Raw genomic sequence first — 23,141 nt, 5'->3', positions numbered from 1 at the left:
CTGTGGCAACACAGCTACTTCCAACTTTGTGATAGGAGGAAGGAAGGAAAACAGATGTATAAATCTCATGCTGGAAAGGAGCAGGAGCTGATGGTTTCCATTTTCCTTTGAACTATAAGACAGAGTCACCTGAGATTGAACGGTGCATGGAGAAAGGAGGAGAAGAACACTTAGGAAGAATAAAAAAGGTTTAAAATAGAGACTTCAAGAAAGGGGCACACAGTGAGTTTATTACTGAGATGAAGTAGGCTGGCTTAGTAGTGTCTTGGTCCCAGTTAAAGCTGATTAATTCAGGCTGTCAACAAACACCTGTTTATGAGCTAGAAATAGGCCACGAGAGAATGGTGAAAACCCACAAACATGGGCCTTTTGGGAGATATCATTCCAATATGAAAAAAAACAAAAACAAAAACCAACCAACCAATGAATTAAGTGAAATAATGAACCAGATGATAAAAACATTTTAAATACATTTTATATGTAACTGTGTTCAAAGAAACAAAAGAATCCAAGAACTTGGAAAATGGGAGGGTGGGGATGGAGGGCTCTATTTTCTATAGGACGGCGTATGCACAAAGAAAGGCTGAAAACACTTCAGGATAGAGATGGGGGTCTGTGTGACAGCTGAAGCAGCAAAGAACTTGAACTATTTAAAAAATCCAAAGATCAAAAAGCCTGGAGTCTGGATTGCCAGGGGGAGAGAGATGTCAGTTATGCTGGAAGTGTAGGCAGGAAATGGATCATAAAGAGATTGGATTTTCTTCTAAGTAAAAGGGGAGGCTTTTAAGATGATCATGAATTTCTTTTCTGGGATTAGAGGCAGACCCAAGTTTTATGAAATCAGAAACTTTTACAATGTTGAGGGGCCATCTTTAAAAAAGAATTCAAGGTCATGAATCTGTAATTCCTGTGATATTTCCAATGTTGCCACATGTCAGAAAAATGGGATGGAGTAGAAGTTGGAGTGACAGGGACAGTGGTAAAAATTGATGTGGCCAATAAGGCTTTTATTGCAAATTTTATAAAACTTATGACCTTGTGAACCCATTGGTAGGAATTCACCAGCATGGTAAGGCCTCTCAAAGTTGAATGAACAAAGGACAGTTTAGTGTTCTTTTCAAATAACTTCCCTCTACCATGTAGCAGAAAATTGCACAAAGATTGGCTGTTATCTGAGTTTATTGTCCTGGGCATTTTCTCCTTTGGGGAGAGGTTTCCAATATGGGGTATCTGGATGGCTCAGTTGGTTGACCTGACTTCGGCTCAGGTCATGATCTCAGGATTGTGGGATCGAGCCCTGCATTGGGCTCCACACTCAGTGGGGAGTCTGCTTGTCCTTTTCTCTCCCCGACCCCCACCGTTCATGCTCTCTCTCAAATAAAATCTTAAAAAAAAAATAAAAGGATTATTATCATAAACCACTTAAGCCAAATGGTATTTCCAGCAATCTTAAATAAATGTACACTTAAAAAAATTCGTACTAGCATTTCCAAGTATCAGTGCCTGGATTTATGATTTTGACTTTTGGATAAAGATAAATATCTCTAATTCAGGGTATGCCCATTCAAACTCTTCTTTACATTACATTTTAAGAGTCACTATCTCTATATAACAGTTGGGAAATAGCCAACAGCCAGGACTTATCATTATCATTATTATTATTGTTGTTGTTTTTGGTGTTGTTTAAGGCAACCTTTTTCACAATGTGATACAACAGAAAGTGTATAAACAAAGATACGTACAAATAAAAGAATTGCTATGTAGAAGATTGAAATAGAATTTTAGGAGAGATTCCCTGTAGTTCTCGTCAAGTGTGACCTTCTCAACTAAGCTATAAAACTTAACATTAAAGCAAAAAAGCAAATTTGCAGAGTTATTTTTGGCATTACTTTTAAAAATAGTTGTCTTACATCTAATTTTATGATTATGTGTTAATACTTGACTTATAGATAGTATGAATATTCTTTTTAATATTCTAATTTTTAAATTTCAGTTTTTTAATTTTATAAGTTAGTTAGCAAGATAGGAGGATTCCTAATAAGAAAAATGCAGTTTTTGATAATACTTAGCAATGTCACAAATATCACAAATTTTAAGGAATAATTTTACACCTTCCTAATTTGAATCAGAACAATTAGCAATTTATTAACAGTTACTATAATTATAGGTAAAATAAGAATAGATAGTTGTATATTGCATAAATATTCAGGACACCTAGAATATGACTATCCTTGAACACGTTTCTTCATTTTGTTTCATGTTTTAGTTTGATTTCTTCACTTACAAAGTATCGATTAAACTTTTTAAATGTTCCTCTAACTAAAATACATAGAGATGTTTCTCTTTAGAGTTCTAGGTCCCCAAATAATATTAAACAAAAATACCATTTTTTTTTAAAAGATTTTATTTATTTATTTGACAGAGAGACGAGAGACAGCCAGCGAGAGAGGGAACACAAGTAGGGGGAGTGGGAGAGGAAGAAGCAGGCTCCCGGAAGAGCAGGGAGCCTGATGCGGAGCTCAATCCCAGGACCCTGGGATCACACCCTGAGCCAAAGGCAGATGCTTAACGACTGAGCCACCCAAAATACCAATTTTTATTTAAGTGTGCAATTTAAAAATTGTAGCATTAGTTGTTTTAATGTGAGACAATGCTTTTCTGTTTTGAGAGTCTGGAAAATATAACATTAAATTTTATAAATGTCAGTTTTAAAAAATCAGATCCATTATAGACAAACTGACTTTACAAATAAATTATTAGGACACATCTATTGCTGTTCAACACCTTAATATTTCTCAGAGTCCTTTGTGGATTTAGAAGGTATATAAAATCTAAAATGCAACAGTTTTCGAAGAAGAGAATTTATCTGAAGCCCCTCTGTATATGTAATACCTTGCCCTCCCCCCCCCCCGTTATTATGTGACACATGTAAAATTTACTTTGGTAATGATTAATTATATATTCTTATTAATTTTTTTACCTTTTTTATAGGAAGAGAATGTGAGATTCCTTTATTAGAAAAACACCTAATTGTTGAGCCCAGAAAAGACAAATATAAAGTTGGAGATGTGTTGAAATTCTCCTGCAGACAAAGATTGACAAGAGTTGGACCAGATTCAGTTCAGTGTTACCACTTTGGATGGTCCCCTAATTTTCCAACATGTAAAGGTGAATATTTATCCTACAATTGCTGAAACAAGAATTAGAAATTAATCTCCAATTGTTTATTGAAATATGTGGAAGTATCCATAGATATTTGCAGGGTGTCTGACACCAAAGGGACTTTTGTTACTTTTCCTTTTGCCTACAATTCCACCATTAGTATTGGACACTTTTAATAGCATTGGCCTTAACTCATTGATTGTGTCTAAACAATTTAAGCAACTTTTGGTCAAGTCCATTACATGTATGGCTTAATCAAAGTTAAACTATGTTGATCAAGTGCTTGTCTCTTGTCTCAGATGATGGTACTTTTAAAAAAAAAGGTTTTGATAAAATGGTGCATGAAATATGAATATTAATATACTTATATAGCCATATTTACTAATTGGTTTGGATACATGTTTAGAATATCTAGATCATTGAACATGTTTTTTTGTTACTTTTTCCTACTTGTCTGAACTATACTTTCAAAACTGAATTTGGGGTTTTACCAAGGTATTTAGTCCACCCTTGAAGTTTCTTATGTTTATAGGATTGTAAGGTAGTCAGAAAATATTTTTTATGTCTTTATTTTTTTTATGTGTCATATCTAAGACATTTTGCAAATCTCAGTTCACGAAGATTTTCTCCTATGTTTTCTAAAGGTTTTAGGTTTTACATTTAAGGTCTATGCTCTACTTTTAGTTAATTTTTGTATATGAGATATGATAGAATCAAAGCTCTGATTTGATTTGTATATGGGTATCCAATTTTTCTACATCAATTTGTAGAAAAAACGGTCATTTCCCCTTGAATTGCCTTTTGCAGCTTTGTCAAAAATCAATTGTCCATATAGATGTGAGTCTATTTCTGAACTCCATTCTGTTTTTTGTCGTTGTCTTTATGCCCAAACCAAAGCTTCTTAATTACTGTTTTGTAATAAGTATTGAAACCACATAATGTTAACCCTTCAAACTTTTCTTCTTTTTCATTTTTTAAGCCATTCTAGGTTCTTTGCATTTCCATGTGAATATTACAATCAGTTTGTCAATTTCTACAAAAAAACCTGCAGTGATTTTGAATGGGGTAATATCACTGGGGAAAATTGGTATCTTAACAATATTAAATCTTCTGAACTGTATTTCTTCTTTTGTTTGGGCCTTTAGATTATCTCTATGATGCTTTCTCATTTTTAGTTTATCAGTTTTGTACATCTTTAGCCAGATTTATGCCTATATATATATTGAATGTATTTTCAAGGTGTGGATATACTAATAGGCTAGTTCAATATAAGTAATAGAACTGGGAAATGAATCTGTTGTAAACCCCTCTTTTTTTTTTTTACTGCTTAAGAATGCTATAAGAAATTATGTAATGAATAATAAAGTGATTAAAGAAAAAAAATCTCTCCATTTTAGTGGATTTTCAAGTTATAAAATAGACACTGTAACCATTATTTACACAGTATTTCTATTGCAGAGCTAGTAAGATCCTGTGGTACACCTCCTCAACTCCCCAGTGGGGAGGTTAAAAAAACAAACAAAGAAAATTATGAACACAATCAATTGGTGGAATATGTTTGCAACCCTGGATTTTTGATGAAGGGTCCTAATATAATTCAATGTGTTGATGGAGAATGGACAAGTTTGCCTATATGTATTGGTAATGTATAAAAATCATGAATATTCAAACTTGATTAAATCAACACTTTTTGTTTATATTCATTTAACCACATAAATTATTTTTTAAAGATAAGCATGTTTTTGTGAAATTTTTACAGAGGGCACTACATGTGGAGATATACCGGCACTTGATTATGGCTATGTTGTTGAGTCTTCTGCCCCTCCCTATCACCATGGAGATTCAGTGGAGTTCAATTGCAGAGAAACATTTACATTGATTGGACACAGATCAATTACATGTGCTGGAGGAATGTGGACCCAACTTCCTCAGTGCGTTGGTAAGAATAGCATTTCTTTTTTCTTAATTTAAAAAAATTTTTAAAAGTGTTTTTTTTTAAAGATTTTGTTTATTTATTTGAGAGAGAGTATGAGTGAGAGCACAAGCTGGGTGGAGGGGCAGAGGGCGAGAGAGCAGCAGACTCCCCACTGAGCAGGGAGCCCAACAAGGGCAGGGCGATCCCAGGACCCTGGGGTCATGACCTGAGCCCAAGGCAGACGTTTAACCAACTGAGCGACTCAGGTGCCCCAAATAGCATTTCTTGATATATATAGATATAACGATATTTTTGAAATTTAGAGATTATTTGTGAAAATGTGAGGTCTTAAATTATAATGAATTCAAACATTTGTTGTTTATAGTTCAATATGTATCTACAGAGGAAAAATATTAATTAGCAATTGAATTTATGAATTTTTCTGTCCCTGATGTTAACATTGTTTATAAGTGTGAAGCTAAATTTTATTTGCAGGTATATATATGACTAAACTATGAGCACCAATTACCAAGAAAATGTAACTATCTTTACATAAATACCATTTTTGTTTTTATATGGCACTCTTTCTTTCAGGCCCTGGAAAACAAAGAAATGAAGTTGAGAAAATACCCATTTGCTCCACTCCCATAGGAATCTTGCCTCTCTCAAAGCTTCTAACAATAACGATTGCTCAGCCTGTTTTGAATGCAGCACAAAGAAGTGCATGTGCTGGAGGGTGGGTGGATGCCTGTCAGGCTTTCTTGGACAGGAGCATAACTCGGTCAAGGGGTGCAGTCGAAGGTGGGCCAGGAAAAAAATTTCTGACTCATCCTGTCCTTAGAGGCCTAACCTGGAGAACCTTGGGTCTTTCACTTTTCCCTTTGAATGAGTACTTTCCAAGAGTTTTCCTGGGTTCTACATTCAAAGAGAGCCCTGGATGCCCAGTCTTACTTATTCATCTGATTTCTAGGCATTTATTAACCCAGGAGAAGATACAGGAGAGCAGAGGCTTGTACTTGTTTTGTTCACTGACGTATTCCCAGTACACAGAAGACTGGCTGACATAGAGGAGACATTTGATAGGAGTTTGTTAACCAGGTCAATACATTTCGTTGCTTATTAGCACAGTTTGCTCAACACATTCCTGTCAAAGGTACTGCCAGTCACCCCAAGACCAAACCTCATTTTTGTGCTCTTCTATCCCCACAAATGATCTCACCTCATTTCTTTCCTATGGGGGAAAAACCCAAGGTAATATCAAGCATGAAAACTCTCAGCGTTTCAGCATAACTTACACCAAAACATCTGCTTCAATGATTGCTCTCCCCCGGCCTCAGAGTTTGCCTTCTTAACATTAGTCTTCTACCTGTATTAAATTTAATAGAACCTTCTTGGCTAGCTTAGGTTTTGCTCCAGTTTTCCCCCTAAACATTTACTTTGTACCTCTACTCTTCCTTTCACTCTTCTCCATATGTTTATTTTCTTCTAATAAAGAAATCCTTTCAAAAATTGGACATGACAGCAACCAACACCACTCTTCTTGATTATAGATCTTTCTTCAGTTACCCTGCCTTGAGGAATACCTTGTTTTATGTTGTTCAACACCCTGGACCCGTTCTAAAAATAGGACTAAGCCTTGAGCCTCTAGTTTGTTTTGAATTAGCCTCCTTTTTTTTTTTTTAAAGTTGCATTACAAAATCTTTACTTTTCTTTGGCCAGTTACTTGACTTACCTCTGTTCATCCTTGCCTGACTCTGCATTTTAAACCATTGACAAATACTGGCAAAGACCTACAAAGAGATTTTATCACTTTAAAAAGGACTCCCATTTTTATTGAATTATTGAAATATATCATATAAAAGCTTCTATAGTCCATAATTAACATATCGAAGCAAGCAATATGTTTATTATTATGGCATTATAATATTATTGGATTATAGGATGATCAGGTGTAAAAAAATTGCTTCTCAAAGATTCTAAGAGTATATACGGAAGACAGTTCATGTCTTTAAACAACAAATTTCTTTTTTTAGGTGGATTTTAATTTATATATATTTATTTATTTATAATTGACATGCAGCATTATGTTTTAGGTATACAAGGTAATGATTTGGTATTTGTATACATTGTGAAATGATCACAATAAGTCTAGTTAATGTCCATTACCATATATTTACAGAATTTTTTTTCTTGTGATGAGATCTTTAAAGGTCTATTTTTTTTTTTTTTTTTGAGGGAAAAGAAGCATGTGTGTGAGCAGGGTTAGGGGAGGGGCAGCAGGAGACGGAGAGAGAGAATCTTGAGCAGGCTCTATGCCCAGCGTGAAGCCTGAGGCAGGGCTCGATCTCCTGACCCTGAGATCATGACCTCAGCCAAAATCAAGAGTCAGAGGCTTAACTGACTGGGCCACGGTGTCCCTCAAGATCTACTTTCTTAGTAACTTAAAAATATGCAGCACAGTGTTGTTAACTATAGTCATTATGCTGTACATTACATCCCCACGACTTATTTATTTTATAACTGGAAGTTTGTATTTGACTCCCTTCACCCATTTCACCCACCACCACCTCCGGTAATTACCAATTTGTTCTTTATATCCATGAGCTTTTGTTTTGTTTTTTTTAGATTCCACATATAAGTAAATGATATGGTATTTATTTGAATTATTTTCCTTATCATAATGCCCTAAGTTCCATCCATGTTGTTGCAAATGGATAGATTTTATTGTTTTTTATGGCTGAATAATATTCTATTGTATTTATATACCACCTCTTCTTTATCCATTCATGAGTTGATGGACATTTAGATTGCTTTCCTACCTTGGCTATTGTAAATAATGCCGCAATAAATATGGGGGTGCACATCTTTTCGAATTAGTGTTTTCATTTTTTTTTCAGATAAATACTTAGAAGTGAAATTGCTAGACCATATGGTAGTTCTATTTTAAATTTTTTTGGTGAACCTCCATACTGTTTTCCAAAGTGGTTATAACAATTTACATTCCTACCAGTAGTGCACAAGGGATCCATTTTCCCCACATCTTCATCAAAACTTGTTATTTCTTGTCTTTTTGATAATAGCCACAGGTGTGAGGCCATATCACATTGTGTGGTTTTGAGTTGCATTTCCCTGATGGTTAGAGATGTTGAACATCTTTCCATGTGCCTGTTGGCCATTCGTATGTCTTGTTTGGGAAAATGTCTCTTCAGGGCACCTGGGTGGGTCAGTTGGTTAAGCATCTAACTCTTGATTTCAGCTCAGGTCATGATCTCAGAGTTGTGAGATCGAGCCCAGCGTCAGGCTACATGCTGGGCATGGAGCCTGCCTAAGATTCTTTCTCTCCCTCTCCCTCTGCCCCTCCCCTCCCCTGCTTGCACTCGTGCACATCATCTCTCTCTCTCTCTCTCAAAAAAAAAAAAGGTCTCTTCAGGTCCTCCACCCATTTTTTAATCAGATTATTTAGTTTTCTTTGCTATTGAGTTATATGAGTTTCTTATATATTTTGGCTCCTAACCCTCTTTATCAGATATCTGATTTGCAAATATTTTCTCCCATTCAGTAGGTCACCTTTTCATTACGATCGTTTCCTTTGCTGTGCAGAAGCTTTTTACTTTGATGTAGTCCCACTGGTTTATTTTTTGCTTCTGTTGCCTTTGGCTTGGGAGTCAGATCCAAAAAAAACATCATCAAGACTGATGTCAAGGAACTTACTATGTTTTCTTCCAGGAATTTTATGGTTTTAGGTCTTACATTTAAGTTTTTAACCCATTTTAAGTTGATTTTTGTATATGGTATAGTATAGTTGTCCAGTTTCATTCTTTTGCATATGGCTCCTCAGTTTTTCCAACATTGTTTATTGAAGAGACTGTCCTTTCCCCATTGTATATTCTTGGCTTTTTTGTCGTAAATTAACTGACCGTATATGTGGATTTTTTTCTGGGCTCCCTATTCTGTTACATTGATCTATGTGTCTGTTTGTACGCCAGTACCATATTGTTTTGGTTTATATAGGTTTGTTATATAATAGTTTGAAATCAGGGATTGTGATGGCTCTAGCATCTTCCTTTGTCAAGATTTCTTTGGCAATTCAGGGTCTTTTGTGGTTCCATGCAAATTTTAGGATTATTTTTACTATTTCTGTGTAAACACCCAATTTCTTATTCCAAGTACCTGTCTCTGTCTTTTGGTGATCATACAAAATATTTGCTTAAATATTCATATCCTATACATCTTAGATGTACTTTTAAAATTATATCACATTATCATTTTTGACAAAATGTATTTAAGTTGGCAATTTCATATATTCTATTTCCACAAATAATTGTTCTTATTTTAATATTTAAGATTATGGATTACAAATAATATAGAGATGCTTGAAATAAGGAAGCAAATAATTGTGAACATTTGCACAGATTTCAAAAATGGGCCCAAATTCAGTTATGTGATGACTATTCCCTATGTACATCATCAAAAAAAAAAAAAAAAAACCTTTTATGGTCTTCCATTCCACAAAGTGCAAAATGTCTTTGTGATGGATATTTTCTCTGATATTTCAAAGTGGGTACAAGACTTACACTCATACATGCTAGCCCCTCTCATGCGGTATGATCAGGATGACTCAGTGGAATTTATGAGCATGAAGTCTAATTTCATTAGACTATGGACTCTATACCTATTTTTATACTTTTTTAAAAATTTAAATTCAATTAACTAACATATAGTTATTATTAGCTTTAGAGGTAGAGTCAGTGATTCATCAGTCTTATTCAACACCCAGTGGTCTTTATATCATGTGCCCTCCTTAATGCCCATTACCCAGTTGTCCCGTCCCCCGACACCTCTCCCCTCCAGCAACTCTCAGTTTGTTTCCTATGATTTAAAAGTCTCTTATGGTTTGTCTTCCTCTTTGATTTTGTCTTGTTTTATTTTTCCCTCTCTTCTCCTATGATCCTCTGTTTTGTTTCTTAAATTCCACATATCAGTGAGATTATATGATAATTGTCTTTCTCTGATTGATGTATTTCACTTAGCATAATACCCTCTAGTTCTATCTGTGTCATTGCAAATGGCAAGATTTCATTTTTTTTGTTGGCCAAGTAGTATTCCATGATATTTATATCATATATATATATCACCTCTTCTTTATTCATTCATCTGTCGACAGACATCTAGGCTCTTTCCATAGTTTGGCTATCATGGACATTGGTGCTATAAACATTGGGGTGCAGATGCACTTTCAGATCACTACATTTGTATCTTTGGGGTAAATACCTAGTAGGCCAATTGCTGGGTTATAGGGTAGCTCTTTTTGAGGAACCTCCATACTGTTTTCCAGAGTGGCTGCACCAGCTTGCATTCCCACCAACAGTGTAAGAGTGTTCCCCTTTCTCCACATCCTCGCCAACATCTGTCATTTCCTGACTTGTTAATTTTAGCCATTCTGACTGGTGTGAGGTGGTATCTTGTGGTTTTGATTTGTATTTCCCTGATGCCAAGTGATGTGGAGCATTTTTTCATGTGTCTGTTGGCCATTTGGATGTCTTTTTTGGAGAAATGTCTGTTCATGTCTTCTGACCATTTCTTGATTGGATTATTTGTTCTTTGGGTGATGAGTTTGATAAGTTCTTAAAGATTTTGGATACTAGCCCTTTATCTGATATGTCATTTGCAAATATCTTCTCCCATTCTGTAGGTTGTCTTTTGGTTTTTCAGTTGTTTCCTTTGCTATGCAAAAGCTTCTTATCTTGATGAAGTCCCAATAGTTCATTTTTGCCTTTGTTTCTCTTGCCTTTGGAGACCTGTCTAGAAAGAAGTTGCTGAGGCCCAGGTCAAAGAGGTTGCTGTCTGTGTTCTCCCCTAGGATTTTGATGGATTCCTGTCTCACATTGTGGTCTTTCATCCATTTTGAGTCTATTTTTGTGTATGGTGTAAGGAAATGGTCCAGTTCCATTCTTCTGCAAGTGGCTGACCAATTTTCCCTGCTCTACTTATTGAAGAGACTGTCTTTTTTCCATTGGATATTCTTTCCTGCTTTGTTGAAGACTAGTTGACCATAGAGTTGAGGGTCCATTTTTGGAGTCTGTATTCTGTTCCATTGATCTATGTGTCTGTTTTTGTGCCAGTACCATACTGTCTTGATGACAGCTTTGTAATAGACAGCTTGAAGTCTGGGATTGTGAAGCCTCCAGCTTTGGTTTTCTTTTTCAACATTCCTTTAGCTATTCAGGGACTTTTCTGGTTCTATACAAATTTTAAAATTGTTTGTTCCAGCTCTCTATAGCTATTTTTTATGTAGTAGTTGTTTTGATTTTTATAATTAGTCTTTTCAAGGGAATATTTTCATTTTACAGCAACCAATGAACTTAAGAAATGTAAAGTGTCACAGTTATTTGACTATGAGGTGGTTGAATTTGGTCATAACACCAACATAAGTTACAGATGTAAAGGAAGATCAGAACACAAACACTCAATCTGCATAAATGGAAGATGGGATCCTGAAATAGCCTGTACAAGTAAGCTCTTATTTATAATATTTTCAAGAATTTGATTTCTTTCTGACTTGTAAAGGAATGATCTTATGTCTTAAAAAATTAGCTATTCATTATTCAAATAATAAAACATAACTGAAACACTGCTTTTAAATATTGATTGTATCATGTGTATTAGCTATATAACAAACCACCTAGAAACTTGGTTGGAAATTAACATCTGGGCTGTAGGTGTACTCATTACTATTGCAAGGGCTTGTAACTCCTTTTATTACACACAAATGTGCCTATGCCCATACCTATGCCTATAACTAGTATGTATCTGTGTATCTATATATCCATTTACATATCTATCCATGTATATATTTATGTATGTATTATCTCTCTAATCATCTTTTTATTTATGTGTTTATCTGTCTTGAAACCTCTGCATCCTATTAACACTACCAATTCTAATTGAATAGCACAGGCTTTATATTCCAGTTTTCCACTTTTTGTATTTTGTCTCTCTCTTCTCTATCTGTAGGACACCTTATCTCACTATCTTCAATATTTTAACCAATTTTCTCAAGCCTAGAATACATAGAAAGTAGTGTCATACCAATAGGGAAATCCAATCTACTATCTACATTTCAACATATTTTTTAGTTCTTTTTTGACAGGAAATAAATATTTACATGCAATGAAGTACATGTGCTCTACATTAAATTCTAGAAGCTTTAGAGTTTTAGCATTTATATTTAGGTATATCATCCATCTTACTTTACTTTTTGAGTTTGGTGTAAAATAGGGGTTGATTTAAAAAATATAGATGCCAGTTGTTCTAGCAATATGTGTGGAAAAGACTTTGAAATGAAAATCAGTTAACTATGTAAATATTGACCTATTTCTAGACTCTATCAGCCCATGTATCCATTTTTCTATTCTTATTCCTGCCACATTGCTTTATAATAAGTCTTGTATTCTCCAATTATGTTCTTGCTTTTCAAAATTGTTTTACTTATTCTGGTCTTTTCATTTCCAAAAAATTTTCAAGGAAAGCTTATGAATTTCTATAAGGTATCTGCTTGTGTAATGAAATGGGTGGTTATAACAGAAATAACAGAATATATAACAGAAATAAAGAAAATACACAAAATAACAATGATAGCAGTACACATTGAAATCTATGGGACAGAGCAAAGGCAAAGATATCTATAGCTTTAAACCATGCATTCTAAGACAAGGAACAAAATAAAAAAATAGGAATTACCATCTAGAATTTAGAAAAGAACATAGACCCAAAGAACTTGGAAGGAATGAACAATTAAAGTATAAATTGATATAATGAGAAGCTAAAAAAAGCATAAACATCTGGTTTACAGAATAATAATTCAGCTTTTAGGGAAATCTGGTAAGTACATCAATTTCTGGCTAGGCTTATCAAGAGGAAGTATAAGTTTAGATTATTAGGACAAAAAATGGTTAAACATCAGACATAAAAGAGAATACATTGAAAAAAATATGCCAAGATACTTAAATAAAAGAAAAATATATATTTAAAATATTTTATTTATTTATTTGAGAGAGTGAGAGAGAGAACACGATGCAGGGGGAGGGGCAGAGAGAGAGGGAGAAGCAGACTCCTTGCTGAGCAGGAAACCTGAGGTGGGGCTCCATCCCAAGACTCTGGGATCATGACCTGAGCCAAAGGCAGACACGTAACTGATTGAGCCACCCAGGCACTCCAAGTAAAAATATTTTTTATGAAATATACAATACTCATAGAAGATTTGACATTAGTAACATGAATGAAGTTTACTCAGATATTTCCCTGAACTGAATATAAAATGTGGACAACTGAAAGGACTTCGACAACTTCCCAGTATATACTCACAAAAACCTTAATGAAATAAAGATATGGTGTGACAGGAGAAAGCAAAATCAAGAAATCATAGAGAGTTCTAAAAGCTTCCAGGTATAGTCATCCAGAGTCCTTCCTCAGTTGACCAGGACATGCTTTGCCTTCAAATTATTAACTGCCCAGATATATCCAAGGTGTTTTATGGGAGTTCAGACAGTAGTTTATAGAGAAGTCTTTTATATCCCACTGGTTATGTTACTAAAGTCAGGCTGTCTAATCCATTGAACTGTTCATCAGTCTATATATCTTTAAACAGCGTGGGCAAGCTAGTAAATGATATCTCCAGGGAGTTTGGGATGTTAAGTAACATACTATAAATCACTAGTGAACATATTTCATTCTTATCTTGGCCAAGAATTTGTATCAGACCAATTGATAGTTAACTAAATGTAATTCTTCCTGTGGCTAATCACCTTCCTTTGGTAGAATATCCTGTGAAGGTTTTAATCCAATCCCAATACATTTGATTGTGGACATCTGTAAAAAAGATCTTGATAGCAGTCTTTATTGAGTGCCTGATACTGAGTGAGTAATTCAGCTAGAACATCCTAATGGTTAGAAATAATTAAAAGAGGTTTTATCTAAACTATGCAAGATTGATCACAGAAAGAATGAAAAGAAGAAAGTACAAAGAAAACCATGAGAATAAGCCAAACGCGATATACTAAAGTACTGTCCAAGCTGAAGAGTAGAACATATTTAAACCCAGAATGCCATTATTAATGCGATCATTTATGATGCATCATTTTGAGTTTTCTGCTTAATTATCCTTCTGATATTTTTAACCTGTGATTTTTAAATCAAGAAATCTAATTTTAATATTTTTAGAGCTACAAATGCAGCCATGCCCACCTCCACCTCAGATTCCCAATGCTCAAGATATGACAACTACAGTGAATTACCAGGATGGAGAAAAAATATCTATTCTCTGTCAAGAAAATTATGTAATTCAGGATGCAGAAGAAATTGTGTGTAAAGGTGGAAGATGGCAGTCAATACCACGCTGTGTTGGTCAGTAGTGCATAATTTGCTTTCTGATGTTCTTTCAAATGAAGTTAACACTCCCCTATGTTTTCTGTAAATGAACAAGAGGAAGACCTTCTCTATATTCCACTTTATCTTGAAACAGTAAATTACAATCTCAGTATACAAATCAATCAGCATTCTTTCACGGATTCGGTGAAATGAACACAGACAAAAACTTTGGGTTACTACGTAGACATGAGATAAAATCTCCTTTTATGCCTATTTTACTCCCTATGATGAGCAAGACAAGAACGAAGGGGCATATTGAACAAGAGGATAGTAGCATAGATATTATGGAGACATATATGCTTGCAAGTTGCAAATATTTCAGTTTTAAATGATTTAATTTGTTCACATTGTCTTTATTTTAAAATCCCAAGTAGTGTTTGATTGTATTTTTCAATGTAAGCATTGTATTGGTGCTTGACTCTTTGATCTCTGTTCTTCATACAGAAAAGATTCCATGTTCTCAACCTCCTCATATAGAACATGGAATCATGAAAGCATCTGGTTCTTCAGAAGAAAGGAAAGAAACATTTAATCCCAGGCTTTATGCACATGGCACTAAATTAAGTTATATTTGTGAAGATGGTTTCAGGTTATCTGGAGAAGACGGGATAACGTGCTACATGGGAAAATGGAGTTCTCCACCTCAGTGTGTAGGTGAGGACAGTATGCAAACTAAAATTCTATTTTCAGTGCAATTCATTGAAAATAATCAGTTGTCATCAAAGTCATGATACAGAATCCTTTAGGTTTCTAAATATATGAAATCACTTATATCTAAGTATTTAAAAATCATTTATGTTTATGCATTTTACCAAACTCAATTTTTGTATAATCAAATCAATCCTATTTTTGTTCATTTTATTATTCATTATAGGGTCACTTTTAATTATGGCATTTAAAAAATTAAAACTAGAGTCACAGTAACACTAAACCTCCCTATTCGTATAAGTTTACCTAGTCACATTCAGTTTATGTGAGTTGTAGTGCCCGCTTTGCCAGGAGGTTTTTAAAAAAAATTTCTTGTTTTTTGGGGCACCTGGGTGGCGCAGTCGTTAAGTGTCTGCCTTCGGCCCAGGGCGTGATCCCGGTGTTCTGGGATCGAGCCCCCCATCTGGCTCCTCCGCTAGGAGCCTGCTTCTTCCTCTCCCACTCCCCCTGCTTGTGTTCCCTCTCTCTCTGGCTGTCTCTCAAATAAATAAATAAAATCTTAAAAAAAAAAACACATACAAAGGCAAAATGGATCTTTGAAAACAAAATTCTTGTTTTTCCTACAGTGTTCCTTCTGACTTCTTACAATATGTGGTACTTTTAAGATGATTAATTCTCAGTGTTTTTCCTTTTATTATTCATTATTGGTTTGAGAAGCATTGAAATCTCTTTGCTAGATATGTCGACATTTTTAGTTTCAAGTTCTTGCTCAGGTTGGCAGCTGGACACACACACAGAACGATGGTTTTAGGAAGCATCTGTGCACCTGCTCTGTGATATGACCGTAGCTCCTATGTGATCATATCTTTTTAAATAACACTACAAAATATGGCAACTGGCACATAAAATTAAATTTCAGAGTTTGTGAAACATGGAGTAATTTTTTTCATTTTTTAAAGGACTCCCGGGTTACCCACCATATTTGATGATGCACGTTATTCTACCTCATACATTACCTAGTTACCAGTATGGAATGAGAAGTCACTTACAGCCGTGCCGAAGGTTTTGGGATTAATGGATCTGCATTTATTAAATGTTTAGGAGGAAAATGGTCCCACCCACCAGAATGCATAAGTATAGTGCCTTTAATTTGACCCTAAGGCTGATGAATATCCTCTACTCAGAGCATAAATGGTACAACTATGAAACTAAATAATACTAGACTTTAACAAGGTATCTCCAGAAAGTTCTGGATTCTGGTAGAGAATTAATAGCCCTAATAATAAAAGGTTAGTGACATGAACCAAATTATTTCACTTTCCTGTCAGCTTGTGTGCACTTAGGACAACTTCTGTTACACATTCTCAGACTTCTATTCTCTGTTCTTATATCACATCATTGTTTAATGTACTGTTAGCCTGTCAGTCATCTCCTTATATGTATATCATTTTCTAAGATATTTGACATAATTAAAGGCAGCAGATTTTGGCAGAAGCAAGAATGAGAAATACATGCATAATGCAGGTGGCCTGTATGGGCAAAAAAGAATGCAAATGTAGGTAGTATGGTCTCAAGCATTACACATGTCCATATTTCTCTAGGCTTTTTATATCACCATCCCCCTGTTATACTTTAGATAAACAGAACCATTCACTAAACTCTACACCTGAAACCAATATTACTCTATACATTAGCTAACTAGAATTTAAAGAAAAACTTTAAAAAGAAAACCAAGAAGAACCAACCATTCAATATAATTAAGTCAAGACTTCTAACATATTTTTTTCAAGTTATAAGAAAAATTTTGTACAGTATTCATTGGTTTGATATGTACCAATTGTTGTAGATTATAGTTATTGGCTATTATGTGGTTTTAAAGATTTACTGAACAAGTGCCTATTCTTTTTCCTTCAGAAATAAATGTATTGTTCTAGTTTACCTGACTTTGGTGATGCCATACTCATAGGCCCAAAGAAGGAATCATATAGATCAGGGGAAAAAGTGACTTACAAATGTCCAGAATATTACCAGTTGGATGAATCCAATATTGTACAGTGTATTAAGAGCCACTGGATAGGAAGGCCAATATGCAGAGGTGCCTCAATGAAATCTATTTGTTAAAGTGTCTTAAGAATATAACATAGCACTGGGTGTTATACGCAACTAATGAATCATTGAACTTTACATCAAAAACCAGGGATGTACTGTATGGTGAATAACATAATAAAAATATTATTATAAAAAAAGATACATAAAAAAGGAATATAACATAGAATTGCCTTTAGCATCATTAAAAAATAGACATAGATTATCTTTTTTAAGGCCAGAACAAAGGTTTATGCCTTAACACAAAGGGATAAAATTGTGTACTCACTGGGTAATCTTATAACCCAATGGTTCTTAGAGTGTGGTCTCTGGAATAGCCACATCAGCCTCTTTTGGGAAATTGATAGAAATGCAAATGCAAATTTGATGATTGTAAGCCAAATTCTGATGTCAAATAATATTTTTATTATGATTTATTGTGGTTTATAAATTGATTTTGAATTTATATGATGTGTAATATTGATTTTACTAAACTCAAAGGGAAATGTCCAGAAAAATATTTTCAAAGAAGCTTAAGTTTTATAAAAATATTGCTTTATCTCCTTTTCTGCAATCTTACATCTAAATTTCTTAAAATTAACAGTGTTCCATGGAAGATTAACTATTGATTTTAAGTCCCCCTTGAAATATATTTGGAATCTCACTTGTTGATTTACTACTCAAAATGATCATTACATTAGAGATACTACTTTTTTCTGTCTCAGATGTTTCCTGTGTGAATCCGCCCAGAGTGAAAAACGCTATTATATTAAACGAGATGCCTAGGTATCTACCTGGTCAGAGAGTACGTTATGAAGGCATCAAAATTCAATTTTTCCCCCCAGACTGAACTAAGTAATGTAGTGTTTGTTTCATGAAATATTTGACCAGATTAAAAGAACAGTTGGAATCATGGAAAATTCCCTATCTTAAGCATTAAGACACTCAGTTATTTCGTGAGGAACAAATGTATTAAGCTAACTTAAGTACATTTGACCACCTATGAAATTCCACTTTGAGACATGGAATAGGCAGCTGGGGCGTGATCATAGAAGGTGATATAAATTTGGGCTTCTTCAGCATGTGGATTATATTTCAAGGTAGCTTACTATCTGTTTATCCCAGGGATTAGTGAATACAGGGAAAATAAAGTCCGAGTATTTGGTCACAGAACTCTCTAGTATTTAGAGTTCAGGAAATAAAGGGAGCCAACAAGGGTGAGATTATATTAGCCCCTTGTAGTATTTCAAATCAACTTTTGCCTGGCATATATATTTTCCAGTCTTTTACTTTGAGCCCACCTGTGTTTTCATGTTTGAAGTGAGTTTCTTTTATAGTTGAGTCTTGTTTATGTGTCCACCCTGTCATTTCCACTCTTTTAACTGAAGTATTTAAACCATTTATGCAGGGATGCCTGGGTAGCTCAGTTGATTAAGTGTCTACTTTCAGCTCAGGTCATGATCTCAGGGTCCTGGGATCGAGTCCCTTGTCAGGCTCCTTGCTCAGTGGGAAGCCTCCTTCTCCCTCTGCCTCTGCCTGCAGCTCATGCTTGCTCACTCTCTCTCTGACAAATAAAATCTTAAAACCCCAAATATTTACACATAAAGTAATTATTGATAGAGTAGGAGCTGTGTAAGATTATTTATGTGTGTTTCCTCTGTTTCTCATTCCTGCTTTCTTGCCTTCCCTGTGGATTTTTGGAACATTTTAAAATTATTTTATTTTGATATATCTATATTATTTTTAAACAGATCTCGTTGTATAGTTTTGTTAGTGTTGCTGGTGGTATGAAGATGCACATATATAGCTTATCGGTCCCCCTGGTATTGACATTTTACTGCATCAAGTGAAATGTGGGAAGGTCCATTTACTCTCCCCACATTTGTAACATAAAGCTCTTAGGTATTTTCTCTACATATAATGAGCACCACAGTAAATTATATAATTTTACAAAATATCAAACATAACAAACTCATTAGGAAAAAGATCGTGTATTACATTTACCCCTATTTTTATTAATTCTATTGGGTTTTTTTCTTCCTTCCTGAAGTCTCCATCCTTGTTATCTTTTCCTTTTAACTTGAAGAATTCCTTGAGCAATTCTTTAAGGACAGGTCTGCTGCAGACAAAGTCTCTGTTTTCCTTTGTCTCTGAATGTCTTCATTTCACCCTTAGATCCTACAGGATAGTATCTCTGCATATAGAATTTGGGGGTGACAGTTCTCGTCTTCCAGCACTTGGGAGGTGTTGTCACTTCTTTCTGGCTCCATGGTGACAGATGAGAACCCCACCAATATTGGAATCCTCTTTCCCCTATAGGTTTGCATAATTTCTATCTAGCTGCTTTTTAAAAATTTATTAATGATTTTATTTATTTATTTGACAGAGAGAGAGAGACAGTGAGAGAGGGAACACAAGCAGGGAGAGAGGGATAGGGAGAGGGAGAAGCAGGTTCTCCACTGAGCAGGGAGCCCCATGTGGGGCTCGATCCCAGGACCCTGGGATCGTGACCTGAGCCGAAGGCAGACGCTTAACGACTGAGCCACCCGGCTGCCCCTAGCTGCTTTTGATATATATATTTTTTCCTTTTCTCGGTAGTTTTCAGCAGTTTGATTACAATGTATCTTAGCACGACTTTTTTAGGTTTATCCTGTTCAGCCTTTTTAATGTGTAGATTTATGTCTTATGTCCAATTTGGGAAATTTTCAGCCATTATTTTTGGAAGTTGTTTTATTGTTTTAATCTCCAACCTCTTTGTTTTCCCTTTCTGTGTACCCAGTCTTTTGCTATCTTCCCACAGGTCCTTGAAGCTCTGTCTACTTTTTGTTGTTGTTTTCAGTCTATTTTCAAAGTAAATAATCTGTATTCTATATTTGTTTGTGTATCCTTCCGTCATCTGAGATCTATAATTGAGCCATCCAGTAGGCTTCTAAAACTTTTTATTATTATATTTTTCAGTTCTATACTTCCCATTGGATTTTAAAAAACCATTGTCAAATAATTCCAATATCTGTGTCATCTTAGTGTGGTCTTCTGTTGATTATCTTTCCCTTTTTAGATATTTCTGGTCCTTGGCATGACAAATGATTTTCAATATTTTCTGGACATTTTGGGTATTGTGTTTTAAGACTTTGGATTTTATTGAAGTCTTTTATTTATCAGGCTCCTATTACTACCATGCAGGGTGTAAGTCTGGGCTCCTCACTTGGCCTCTGCGATCAAGGTGGGGAGAGGGGTGGTCCTAGGTTTCTTTTATGATATTTTTCTGAGGTAATTTAAGTATTGTAAGAAAATGTTTGTTTTGTTAGGTTACTCCTCTCCTGAGCCTTTGTCTAAAGAGACAAAAGAAATTCTTGGGAACTTTTTCTTTTTTTTGCCTGAATTTGATATCATTTCTGGGTTACAGTCTTCTTCAGTGCCTAGTCCAGGATTCATAGAAAGCAAGATGAAAAACCAAATAACTCACTACAGTATGAGTCCTTAAATTCTGGGGTCCTGGAAACATTGACTTCTTGTCTCCATCTTTCATAGTCTCTTATGGTGGGTTTTTGCAATATGTTCAGGATTTTTAGTTATAATTAGCAGAAGTGATAAACAGAAATGTTTCTACCTCATCATGTCCAGAATAGGAGCCACCAATTCCCTTTCACATTATACAAATGTGTAGTTCTTTGACTTTTATTAACGAAGTAGATGTTTCTTTTGTAATAAAAGTGAAAATCAATAAACAATGACTAGAGATTCAATAGATGCTGTGTATGTTGTATATAGCAAGTCTCTTTGTTTATATTAGCGATCCATCTATCCAGCATTTATTCATTAAGAAAAACATTTTAATATCACAATACTGCAAAGCAGATGTATTTGTTAATGCTTCTGTGTGCTTTCATGTGTGATAAATAGGGCTTAAATGTGTGCTTTTCAGTTTCTGTGATTTAAATTTCTTTAATGAGTCATTTATGTGAGCAGATATTACAAGTGTTGGCATTAAGTATCATACTATATTTTTATTGCTTTAACCTGTTTTTCTTTGGCCTTTCAATAAATCAAATAATGTCTTTTAAACTCTAAAGGAAAATGTGGGCCCCCTCCACCTATCGACAATGGAGACATTACCTCATTCCCATTACCAGCTTACGCTCCAGGATCATCAGTTGAGTACCGATGCCAGGCCTTCTATGAACTTCAGGGAAATAGGAATGTAATATGTAGTAATGGACAGTGGTCAGAACCACCGAAGTGCTTAGGTAAATATTTTAATGTTCTCATGGATAGTGGGAAAATCAGTGTAGTGAATATGATGTTTTGCTATTTATAATAGAATTTTCATGGATTAAGAGTCATTCTGTTGAATTCTTAGCTATCAAATATCAATATGTGAGGAAATAAAGTTTAAAAAATTATTGTTCAGGAAGCAAAATATTCTTTAATTCATAATTTAATTCATAATTGACATTATGAATCTTTGATTATAATGCTTAATTATTGCAGACTAAACATAGTACCTCATTTTTACATCATTCATTGCTTAAAATGATTTAAACATACCCAACAGATTTTCAATCAGTTGGTTTAGAAAAGATTTTGAGAATGAAGTCTTGAACAGTGTGGAAGATTCCACTTGAAAGTCCAAAAGTCTGGGGAAAATGCTGATTTACTACTTAATGTTTTTTGTTAAATTTTTGTACTTTCAGATTCATGTGTGCTATCCAAAGAAATCATGAGAATATCTAACATACGATTACGCTGGGGTAATGAGAAACAAATTTCTGCAAGAATGGGAGATATTGTTGAATTTACATGTATGTATGGATATCGTAAAAAGACACCACAACATACATTCCGAGTAACCTGTCGGGAAGGGAAATTGGCATATCCTGTTTGTGGATAAAACAATGGTTAAAATGCTGTCCTAAAATATGTACATTTATTCATCAAAGGGTACAAACTTCAGTTATAAGATGATTAAATTCTGGGAGTTTAACGTACAACATGATGGTTTTAGTTAACAAAACTGTGTTATATATTTGAAAGTTGTTAAGAGAGTAGACCATAAATGTTCTCACCACACAAAATGGTAATTATGTGAAGTGATAGAAGTGTTAATTAATCTTATGATAATCATTTAGCACTGTATATGTATATCAAATCATCATGTTGTACAACTTGAGTTTACAGAATGTTATTTGTCAATTATATCTTAATAAAGTTGGAAAAATATTACATTAAAATATTTAATGAATAATAAAAAGAATAAAAATAAATCAGTTTTTCCCTTGATAGTTTAGACCATTGGTACTCTAGCAGATAATTATTGAAATGGATGTATGCTTAGAGCATGCATTTACAGGATATTATACTCTCATTTGAATCTATTTGATATTTTTATTTTTTAATTTTTTTTATTATTATGTTCAATTAGCCAGCATATAGTACATCAGTAGTTTTCAATGTGGTGTTCAGTGATTCATTAGTTGTGTATAACACGCAGTGCTCATCACCACATGTGCCTTCCTTAATATCCATTACCCAGCTACCCCCCAAGCTCCACCCTTCTGTAACCCTCAGTTTGGTTCCCAGAGTCCAGAGTATCCCATGGTTTGTCTCCCTCTCTGATTTCTTCCCATTCAATTTTCCCTCCCTTCCTGTGGTTCTCTGTGCTATTCCTTATGTACCATATATGAGTGAAACCATATGATAATTGTCTTTCTTTGCTTGACTTATTTCACTTAGCATAATCCCCTCCAGTTCCATCCATGTTGATGCAGTGGTGGGTATTCATCCTTTCTGATGGCTGAGTAATATTCCACTGTATATATGGACCACATCTTCTTTATCCATTCATCTGTTGAAGGGTATCCTGGCTCTTTCCACTGTTTGGCTATTGTAGACATTGCTGTTATGA

At 34.6% G+C, this 23,141-nt stretch overlaps 1 protein-coding gene across 2 annotated transcripts in view; it reads left to right on the top strand.

Moving 5' to 3' along the window:
- LOC123801434 (complement factor H-like) overlaps nucleotides 1-22,456 on the top strand; it is a 38,056-nt gene extending 15,600 nt beyond the window's left edge. For both annotated transcript variants that reach the window (XM_045811449.2, XM_087858530.1), the window contains 8 exons: nucleotides 2,992-3,168; nucleotides 4,621-4,803; nucleotides 4,922-5,101; nucleotides 11,428-11,589; nucleotides 14,297-14,479; nucleotides 14,948-15,157; nucleotides 21,310-21,483; nucleotides 21,931-22,456. In XM_045811449.2, the coding sequence (XP_045667405.2) occupies nucleotides 2,992-3,168; nucleotides 4,621-4,803; nucleotides 4,922-5,101; nucleotides 11,428-11,589; nucleotides 14,297-14,479; nucleotides 14,948-15,157; nucleotides 21,310-21,483; nucleotides 21,931-22,127 (1,466 nt within the window). In that variant the 3' untranslated portion in view covers nucleotides 22,128-22,456. The remainder of the gene's footprint in view (nucleotides 1-2,991; nucleotides 3,169-4,620; nucleotides 4,804-4,921; nucleotides 5,102-11,427; nucleotides 11,590-14,296; nucleotides 14,480-14,947; nucleotides 15,158-21,309; nucleotides 21,484-21,930) is intronic.
- Nucleotides 22,457-23,141: the final 685 nt, after the last annotated feature.

The sequence above is a fragment of the Ursus americanus genome, chromosome 2 (genome assembly GCF_024610735.1).
Source record: "Ursus americanus isolate L20-20 chromosome 2, mUrsAme1.1.p, whole genome shotgun sequence".
In the NCBI taxonomy this organism is placed as follows: Eukaryota; Metazoa; Chordata; class Mammalia; order Carnivora; family Ursidae; genus Ursus; species Ursus americanus.
The sequence above is the reverse complement of the archived record's forward strand: the minus strand, read 5'-3'. Positions and strand labels throughout refer to the sequence as shown.